The sequence below is a fragment of the Lutzomyia longipalpis genome, chromosome 2 (assembly GCF_024334085.1).
Source record: "Lutzomyia longipalpis isolate SR_M1_2022 chromosome 2, ASM2433408v1".
In the NCBI taxonomy this organism is placed as follows: Eukaryota; Metazoa; Arthropoda; class Insecta; order Diptera; family Psychodidae; genus Lutzomyia; species Lutzomyia longipalpis.
In genome coordinates this window covers 28,864,396-28,875,450 of record NC_074708.1, presented here as the reverse complement: position 1 = coordinate 28,875,450, position 11,055 = coordinate 28,864,396, and the positions used below count along the sequence as shown (strand labels likewise).

Here is an 11,055-nt window from a genome sequence, read left to right as displayed (position 1 = left end):
TCAAGAAAAACATGCGATTATCATTTTTTGTGCAAGCTGACTTTTTTTTTCTTTAACTACATTCGCACAAGTGCACAGACTGTGTTTTTTGTACTAATAAAATTATGCACATAAGTAATATGCAGGAATACTCGCTGAATTTGCAGTAATACATACAGAAAGGTTAATTAAAACTTGACTTCCAAATTTGAAAAAAAAAGTCAACGTACTCACAATTATGTACAATATGTAGGTATATAATCTAACAGTAAAAAAGTATTTCATTCAACGGAAATATAGATTTGTTATGTTGACGACAAACTAATTTTTTTTTGAATGAATACCCAACATATAATTTTATTTGAGCATTTTGCAGCAATAGAACGAGGTTTTGTTAATTTAAAAATAAAACATAACTCTTTATTTTTATTATAATCTCACATATGTACGTGAGATGAGAAAATGTAGAAGATAAAACCAACATAACAAAGCCGCATGCTGTAGGATCGATTGATTAGCAGCAATTTATTCTTATAAGCAAATCAACAGACCTTGAGAATAAAATTAATTCAATGGTTCTGAGTTATTTTTCTTTACTTTATTTTGTAAGGAAAGAACCATAGCACACAGTACATCTGTTGCCAAACTGGTTTGCTTGAATTACAATATTACTACAGCTTTACAGTATACGGGAGACTTGGGCAAATCGCGTGATTTCGGGCAAATATTCTAGTTGATTTTTGAATTTAAAATTAAGCTTTGAGTCTGACCCAAACATTAACCGAATTTTAATAATTAATAATTTTTTTATAGACTTCGTATAGGGCTCCTAATTCATGCTTATCTCATGTTAGAGCTCGATCAAATGACTTTGCTGTGTTATTCTTTTAAAGAAAGAATCTCACAGCTAAAAAGTAGTGAGAACAAGAGCCTAATAAGTCAGACAAGGGGGTAAGAATAACAAAAAACTCAAAATATTATATTTCCGAAACAGATTACAAAAAAATTAATCTTAAAAATTATTGAAGAACCCGAATTTTCCATTAAAATAACATGTAGGTATTACCTGACTCTTTTTCGTAAAGAAATTTGTTTATTTCTGAACGGAAATATCCCTCATTTTCACTTCTAATCGCAGTATTGATTATTTTTGAAATTTGCACGAGCAACATAGATTTTTTTTTAAATATCAATAAACCTAACAGATTTCATTTTTCAGTTTTTATTTTCATAATTTTATTTGTTAATTTAAGGATTTGAGTATTCTTTTTCATTAAAAAATATAATATATTTAAAAAATAAAGAAAATATCGGTTAAGCAGTTCAATCTTTAAGATCGGGAAATTTGCAAAGTTGAGACTGAATTAGCGAGTAGCCAAAGCTAGGTCAAAAGCTTTTTTTTAGTAGCAGATAGCTATATATCATAAACTGAATGGTAGTAGCTATAGCTAGAAAATATATCGGAAAATGAGCAGCAGTAGCCTAGAATTAATTATAATGAAATTCTTATAAAATAAAAGTCTTATGGAAATCATTTTCTTTTTAAAAATGTTTTTTTAATAGTTTTTCTCAATCCTTAATTTTTTTTAAGAAAACATTTTTTTATAATATCTTTTTCTTAACCTCTGAGATGCGGAGCGGGGTCGTTGAACGACCCCAGCCCTATATTTCGTGCTATAACTTAATAAATATAAAAGTTAGCGTTCCCATCTTTTGGAAATAAGTTCCTTGGTTATCTGAGGAGGTTGTGTAAAAATTTCAGCTACATCCGACCACCACAAGAAAAGTTATTAAGGAAAATGTAGAAGAAGGGAATTCAAAAATTGGTGTAACGGCCATGCTGCGGAAAATTTCTCAGAATGAAGTTAGTCACATCATGAATCATATGGTTGAAGGGGGTTGAAGGGTTGTGTTTACTTTCTCACTTTACCTTCTCAGTGTCAGAATTATCGCGAATAAGTAACATAAACGACATAAAACATAATTAGAAGCATATAAATGTGCAAAACAATAAAGAATATTCGAGAAATATTGCCATTTGTCACGGTGCGGGAAGTGAGGGGAATGCGAGGAAGTAGTGGAAAAAATAGTGGTTGCGGTAAACTTCGTGGCAAATTTCTCACGAAGAAATTGTGAAAAATGAGTGAAAAATGTTTTTCCCTAATATTTTCTTCTGTGTGTTTCCGGGTGGCGAATTTGTGGTGCAGGGGGCAAGAGGACTATATAAGGAATCTATAGGCACTAACCCGACAACTCCAGGTTGTATAGTTTGGGAGAAAATTGGCCTTCTTTTTGGGGTCGCTCAACGACCCCACCTTCGCATTCTAAGGGTGTGCCAAGGCCTCCGCATCTCAGAGGTTAAAAGGCTTCAATATGACAAGACTAGGTGTATTTTCTAATAAGGGACTTTTCTATATGCAAACGAATGAACTCCTTTAATTTTTTGAGCTTCTTTTCTAATTTTTTCAGCTCCAATCTCCCTTATTCATTTTACTTCAATAAACACAGCTCATTAAAATTGCAAAATCTAAAAAGAATGTTTAGGTAGGTAATAAACATTTCTTGTGAATATCCCTATAAAATTTGTTGTATAAATAAATGAGACACGTGCTTTGAGGAGATTATCTTCCTCATTTGCTTTCGAATAAAAATGTATAATTTCAACAGGGGTGAGAGGCGCTTAAGTTAGGATGAATTTGTTACACACTATCAGTGATCTTGGGCGGGAAAAGGTCAGATGATTTTTTCCTCTGTAATGTACATCGCGCAATGTATGCCACACGAGTTTTTCAATGAGATTATCGGTAACTTTCCATGAAAGCCAATTAAAAAATTTTTACCGCATAAAATGATATAAAACGTAATCTTCAAGAATGTAAGATTGTTGTGTATACAATAGAGTCTTTAGGGCTATTTGTTTGTGGTCATCAAGAGAGTCTCACGTACAGTGACGAAGCTTTATCATTTTATCTGGTGGGAATACTTTGGAATTTATTTTTGAGTGCTATAAGTGCATCGTCATGCATTTTCACTTTCTTGACCCACACAAAGTATGCACTTACTGTGCAAATAGTTTATGATTTAACGGTCACATCGAAAAGAAAGTGATATTCAAGGTGATATTTTCTTTGAAATACATTTTTTTATCTTTGGACTAAAGTATGGGTTTTTGCTGTGATTTATGTTACTGTTTAAACGCTAAAAAATGTCAACTAATGCAGGTACATTGTTTTGTTAATTCTTCTAAGCCCCATTTATTTTCACATACATTAATGACGAAGAAAATATTGGTCAGTAAGTGGAGTGGAAAGTGAATTGGGTGATATGTTTTGAACTTATCTTTGGGTGAGGTAATCAAATGTAAATGTGGTCTTGAAATTGACATAACATTCCATTAGTTGGTGATCCCATGCATGGCACATATTAATTTTAAAGCATAATTGGCAAGAAGATCCTCCTCCATGAGACAATTTTCTTCTTGAACCAATCCATTTATCCCCTTTATGCATTCAACTGCTTCAAGAGAGACTAAATTGGAAAGAAAGTTCCCAATCTTTTATTTTATTTAGTCTTTCTCTGAACATCATTCCGCGAGGTTCTTTGGCTATTTCTTTGATGTTTAGTAAATGGAGATGATGAGAAAATTGATTTCCTGCAGATTCCTCATTGTTCTTAGTTGCTTAGTCAATTGGTATGCATGTGATCGAATTATTGTGCGGAAGAGACCTCAAGGAAATGGCAATTACAGTGATATTTTAGTGACAAAGCACAACTATTACAGCTATTTGACGAATATTCCTTCAAAACTACCGCCGAGGAATCAAACAACAACTCAAACATCTGCGTGGGAATTGATTTCTGTTAATGAAAATGATGCAAATGTGGACAAGAAGAATGAACAAAAAATTAATCAAGGATCCTTCAAAGTTCCTCAAGGAAATGCATCAACAGTCTCAACGGACATTTATTCCTTCAACTGTACCCTCTTGACGAAACCAACAACCAAACTCATCCCACTATTGAGGAAAAACACGACTTTTTCATTCAAATTCACCCCAAATCCAATAAGATCACCAACAAGATCACCTTCACACCCAACAGCAAGTTCAGTGCAACACATAAGACGTCCAACGAGATCTTCAAAGAAGAAAGTAATTTATGTGAATCCACCGATAATTTCGGCTGTTGAATCCGTTCTAAATGGTGCATACGACATGGTAGAGAATGCCCTAACAACCAAGGAGAAAGTTAGGCTAACAACATCCTCGCCAAATGTGCGGAAACGCACAAAAAAATCCCCAAATGCGAGTAAATTGATAACAACGCAAGTTCACGTAACAAGTGAATATGAGCCAATTACCCAAATGTCCATTTTAACATCCAGCCAGAGGTCAGAGAGTGATGAATCAGGGAGTTCAGAGGAGTACTACGAAGAAGATCTCTTGTACTACGATGGTGATGATGATGGTGATGAGAGTTCAAGTGATGATGATGATTCCAGTGCAGATGAGGATTCAATTGAAAGTCCTCCTGTTAGAGCTAAACCAACAGTTCTGAGACCACCTAAAGACCATAATTTGCAGGTTTGTAGTCAACAAATGTAGCATAAAAAAGTAATTAGAATGTAGGTAGGTAGCAGAGATTACGAGCGGTAGGTAGTTCATGCTATTTGTTTGAGCAAACGACATAATTGACCTTGTTGGCTTTTTTACCTCCAATAGTGATAAAATTTAATTTTCCACCTATAAATTATTTATTATCTGCAAAATTAAATGCAATTAAGTTTTATCTTTTTTTTTTTCTTTCTTTCATAAAATTTGGAAAAGCAAACTCGCGCAAGCTATTAGGAATGCAAAACTTTGGAAGTAACTTTTTTCTCAATTATCTTTTTTTTTTAATTTTTTTTTTACGTCTTATTGTGAAAAATCTACATCAAATGTTCTCTTAGAAGTGTTTCAAATCGATATCATTGTGGTTAACCACATACGATACGATGTAATGTTAGGAAAACCTACTTTAAATTAGTTTCTTATCCAATTAATTTTTTTTATTTTCTTTCATAGAATATTTAAATAAAAATAACGTTTTATCGTTTTATTTGTTCGTTTTTAAAGGCTAATGAGAATCGCTTTTTTTTAAGCTGAATTCATTAATTCCTATTATTGAACAAGTATAATTAGAATTTAAATCTTTGCTGATGTTTAATAATTTTTCTTCAAAACATCTACTAAATAAAAAAAATTAAAAACAACTCATTAAATTTAAAATTAAATGAGAGTTAATTATAAAATAAAAACTCCAAAATTTCCGCCTTTCTTCCACAGGTACAGTTCTCTTTAATGAGCTTTAGTTACCTGTTATTCGTTAAATTTTAATGAATATTAACAAAAAATAAATTTAAAAAAAATGTAATTTAATGAGAGCAACAATTTTTTGAGAATCAGGGAGTTTTAGAATGAAAACAATGAAAAAATGCATGGAATGAGGAGCTTAGTTAGTCGAATCTATTAAACAGTGACCAAAAACTACCTACAACATACGTGGATGCTCTTCTAACTCATTCAAATATTTATTAGAAATTGATGGAAAATTATTGAAATTATCACAAATGAGATATTTAATAGTTAGTAAGCTAATACTTCGATCATATAAACATTACTTACCGTCGGTAATGTCCTCGCATAATATCCGTTTATGTGAAATCATCCTACGATGGGATTGAGGTCAAAGTTTGAGGATTCGATTCTCCAAGTCTTAATATTTACTGCACATCTAAGAAGATCTTTCTCCTCTTGTAGTTGTCCATCTACTAAATTACTCAGCTCACTTATTCCATTTTTCCTTGGTTTTCTTAAATATAAATTTTATTTTAAACATCATAAAACCACTATAAACCCAGGCCAGGTTATTATTAACATATACTTTTTTTTGTTAATTTAACTTGAAGAAAATTAGTCATAGAATTTTTACCTTGACCTGTAGACATTAAGGTCATATACTTAATTGTTTTCATTACTTAATGTGATTTTAAGTGGAAGTCGTGGAAGTTGAAGACAAGAATAAGATTAAAAACCAGACATTAGGGCACTAGCACTTCCAGATTCTCCAGATGAATAAAAACAAATAAGCAATCTTTGTGACTAACCCTGTAATTTCTCGACTGAACTTTTGGCCATTTTATTATCGAAATAATAAAAGAAAACATTTTTCCTATGAATTTTTATTTAATATATTTTTTTTAAAGTATGATACAATTAATTTAATAATATTATCCTTCAGCCAAAACCTTGGATCCCACCTACGAACCAAGAAGACATCAATTCAGCTAAACCAATCAATGCTCAGGAGAATATTCTCAAAAGGAAACGTCGTCGTCCTGCAGCTCCTTCATCTTCCTCAGAGGATAGCTATGAAGACTACGATGATCAGGAAGATGAAGAGGATGAATTCAGTCTAGAGGACACTTTCAAATACGGCAGTCCAGTAAAGGAGAACGTCTTTGACTACTTTGGCAACGTTATGTCGCGTTTTGGAAAATTCATTACAAGCCTCATGGGATTGGGTGGTGGTGGTAAAAGGAAGAAACAGCATAACCAGCAGGATAATCAAGTGATCAGCACGTACAGCACAACACCCAAAAATCGTCAACCTAAGAGACCTACTCACAGCTTCTACGACTTCCACGATCATTCAGAACTTCTTCAGGATCAACTGGGCAATGATGTGGAGCACAAGGAAGCAAATGATCAGGGTGTGCATGAGAAAGGAATGTGGTCAGGCCTAGGAACGTGGTTTGCTGGGGATAATACGGAAACTACAACAATCCCGAATGAGATGACGGAAGATAAATCCTGGTTCTTCAATATTTTCTCATCTCCAACAATTTCAACAACAACTACAACGGAAAAACCCGAGACCACGTCTCTGAATCCTCTGGATCCAGGAAATTTTATTGCTCTCCTGGCACAACATCTTGTAACCACGGAGAAGCCAGATGAGCAGAAACCTGAGAGTCTTGGGGGTCAGATTGCACAGAAAAAGGTAGATTACAGCAATTATCAGTTGTGGCGTCTAAGGCCATCTAATGCTTGGCAAGTTCGCTTCCTATCGACGCTGAGATCATCTGTGGATTGTGAAAAGTGTCAATGGTGGAAAGGTCCAAGTCTCCGGGGTCCTACAGATTTGGCAATCCCACCGGAATCTCTGGCCTTCATTGAGGAGACGCTCCAAAGTCAGGGAATCGTGTACGAGGCTGTAATTTCGGATCTACAGAAAGCCATCACTTACTCGAATCCCAAAATGACACGGAGGGAGCACTATGAGATTGAGATGGAGCAGGGGCATCCGGTTACCTTCTACAGGTACCACAGATTTGATGATATTGTTAAATTCCTTGAATTTCTCCAACGGAAGTATCCTGATCATGTTGAATTGAGCCACTTTGGACGATCCTTTGAGGGCCTACCCCTCATCATGGTGAAGATCTTCTCTCAAGCTAACGGTACGATGGAGCTGCGGTACGGTAGAGGCCCACGGAAGCGTCCGACGGAGCGGAAATTCCTCAAGCCTGTTGTGATGATTGAGGCAGGAAGTCACGGGAGGGAATGGATTGCACCAGCTGTTACAATGTGGATTCTCAACACTCTGGCAATGGGGATTGGTCGGAATGATTCTCAGAGTGAGATCTACAGATCCGTTGATTGGCTGGTGGTGCCTGTCCTCAATCCCGATGGCTACGAATACACCCACACCCATGATAGGCTATGGCGGAAGACACGATCACGTGCACGTCCCAAGAAGATGGGCTTCCTCAACTCACTGCCCTTCTGGACGTGGTTTCAAGGAGACTCCACGGAAGAAGAGCTCAACTGCACAGGAGTGGACTTGAATAGAAATTGGAGCTATGAATGGACACCCAAGGGGATAACAAGCAAGCCCTGTGGGGATCTCTATAGTGGCTCAAAGGCACTCTCAGAGCCAGAAAGTGCAGCCCTTCATCAATTTGCAATGAAGCACAAAAAGAGGATCACGGTGTTCATCTCCCTGCATTCCTACGGTCAGATGATCAGTGTACCGAAGGAGCTGCATGGCAGGAATGATGATCTCATTGATATGGCGCATGTAGCAGCTCAGGCGCTCAATGGGCACAGCAGCCTCAACAGGTACCTCGTTGATGATGCCAATGAGATGCTCTTTCCACGACCTGGTGCTGTGGATTCGTTCATGCTGAACACCATTGGAGTTCCCTACAGCTACACATTGGAACTCAGGGATACAGGAACACATGGCTTCCTTCTGCCTCCGTCCTACATTGAAGCCACAGCAAGGGATGCATTCGATGTTATAAAAGCCATAGTAGATAATTTATGAAGCTAAAGGACTACTTTCTTCTCATTAAAAAAAAAACAAGAATATCATTAAAAATTTAATAATAAAATTGATTAAATTATTAAAATAAATAAATGTTAATAAATAAATAAGGATAATAAATTATTGTAACGATTTCGTCTTTTAATTGAAGAGTCATGAACTCGGTTAGCGCTTTCGAAGATTACGGAGATCGCAAGATCGCAAAGGCAAGTGCAAAGATCGCAATGAGCTTACTCACCGTCTGACTAAACACGATACACGTAATTCGCTACAAAACACACAGAAAATCTATAAAGGAAAAAGAAATTTAAATCTAATTAGTTGGTGTTCCACTTCGTGGCCAACACCAAGTATTGTAATCGTCGGAAAAACCGACCACCTCAGATCGGGCTCAAACTTGGTATGAGCACGTTTTAGACATCCCACATTACGAAAATGGTGGTGGAAAATTTTTGATCCGGCCGACCTGCCGGCCGGTGCGCTAAACTTTGCCTTATAGCTCGAGAACGGTAACAGATAGAGACCTCCGGTTTGAAGTTTTCTATAGAAATGTGGGTGTAAAATTTCATTTTTTCGCATTTTCAAAATCCAAGATGGCCGCCGTCCGCCATTTTGAAATACCGTCAACCACTTCCCTTATAGCTAGAGATCTGAAAATTTAGTATGTTGTAGTGCTCAGTGAGACGTTTTCATCGATAATTCATACTTGAAAATCGGTCAAGCGGTTTAGCAAATATGGCGGTCTAAAGCAAAAAGTGTTTTTTCGATATAACTCAAGAACGGCTTGACCGATTTTGATCATCTTGGTATCAAATGAAAGGTTTTAAGAAGCCCTACAACTGAATAGAACATTACAAGTTCCAAAAACATCCACAAGAGGCGCTAAAATCAAAAACAAAAATTGCCTAACTTTAAGGGGCAATATCTCTGAATCCCCATTAGGCAAATCTTTTAAATTTTGATATGTTGTAGCAGGACTAATAATCTTGCACCAGTCCAAAAATGAAGAAAATCTATGTCGCCGTTTAGAAGATATAGCCATTTGAAAAATTCTTGATTTTGAAAAGTTCTAAGAGCCATATCTCTTGAACGGCTTGTCCGATTTTGCTCATCTTAGTATCAAATTAAAGATTTTGCAAAACTCTACAACTTTCTAGAACATCAGCAACCTCTAGAACCATTCCTTCAGGACGAAAAATGCGAAAAACTCTTTTGGTGAAACAAAAATCCGCCATTTTGTATTTTGGGGGTGACCTTGAAAATTATTGAAATTTATGTCAATTTATAGCCTGTATTAATACCTTTCCAAAACTAATCAAGAAATTTCTGTAGGTCTTATAGAACCAGAGATATGACCATTTTTATGCATCAAATTACTGATTTTCACAAAAAAAATCAATTTTGCCTACTAATACAACTCATAAATTAAATTACAACGCATAAACAAACTTTTGCACGTTGTGGGACACCAACTCTTATAACTGGACGCGTTATGATTGACTTTTCTTTTGAAATTTACTTCCAGTAATAAAAAATTTTTTTTTGATTTTTAAAATTTGTTTATTTCTTTATTATATTCAGTTTTTTTTGTAATATTTTTTATCCTTTTTATTTGGGACTAACTACAAAGAGGTTATGCCCGAGCCAATATTAATCGTGTTCCACATTCTCTCCATAATTTTTTTTAATTTCTAATTTTATATCTTTTTTTTTTGTTTTCACTAAAATAATAAGACTTACATTTAATAATAGATGCTTTTATCTGTGTCCTCTCCTACCATCGAGTTTTTTTTTCTTTCTTTCATGCTCTTCTTCAATTTAGAAGAAAACAAATTGTAATGCCGGAGATACAGCAATTTTTTATTGATTTTATAATTTAGGTAATTAAATGCGTGATGTTAAAATTAAGTTAAACCGGATTAAAAGCTAACAAAATTACAGATTCAGGCAGGGCTCAAGTACCGTTTTACACTAACTTTCTATCTTGGAAAAATTAACTTAAAATGATGACTTAAACCTCTGGTCTGATCAACCTAGAACATTAGATCAAAGTCGTTTAAAACCTTTGAAATAAATTTCTAGAGGCTCAATACAATAAAAGAAAACAATATTCTAGAAATGTTTCAAAATCTTTTTAAATCAAATAAAAGCAGTTTTTTTTATCCAAAGTTTTTGTCTCTAAATTGAGGCTTCTTCAGGGACTCTTGAGAATTTTCTCAATTAGTTGGTATACCACAATCGTGGCATACCAAGTATTGTAATCGTCGGAAAAACCGACCACCTCAGATCGGGCCCAAACTTGGTATGAGCACGTTTTAGACATCCCACATTACGAAAATGGTGGTGGAAAATTTTTGATCCGGCCGGCCTGCCGGCCCGTCCTGCCGGCCGTCCTGCCGGCCGGTCGCCCAAACTTTGCCTTATAATTCGAGAATGGTTAAAGATAGAGACTTCCGGTTTGAAGTTTTCTATAGAAATGTGGGTGTAAAATTTCATTTTTTCGCATTTTCTAAATCCAAGATGGCCGCCGTCCGCCATTTTGAAATAGCGTCAACCACTTTCTTTATAGCTAGAGGTCTGAAATTTTAGTATGTTGTAGAGCTCAGTGAGACGTTTTCATCGATAATTCATACTTGAAAATCGGTCAAGCCGTTTAGCAAATATGGCGGCCTAAAGCAAAAAGTGTTTTTTCGATATAACTTAAGA

At 35.3% G+C, this 11,055-nt stretch overlaps 3 protein-coding genes across 3 annotated transcripts in view; 2 read left to right on the top strand and 1 right to left on the bottom strand.

The window, feature by feature from the left end:
- LOC129791241 (fatty acid synthase-like) overlaps nt 1–11,055 on the top strand; it is a 1,176,504-nt gene that overhangs the window by 167,502 nt on the left and 997,947 nt on the right. The window lies entirely within an intron of this gene.
- Nucleotides 1–11,055, bottom strand: part of LOC129789960 (pupal cuticle protein) — a 1,201,887-nt gene that overhangs the window by 230,197 nt on the left and 960,635 nt on the right. The gene's annotated exons all lie outside the window — the stretch shown is intronic.
- LOC129791239 (uncharacterized) lies at nt 3,606–8,349 on the top strand. The gene is made up of 2 exons (XM_055829308.1): nt 3,606–4,562; nt 6,259–8,349. The coding sequence occupies exons 1-2, from the start codon at nt 3,606–3,608 to the stop codon at nt 8,347–8,349; spliced, it is 3,048 nt and encodes a 1,015-aa protein (XP_055685283.1).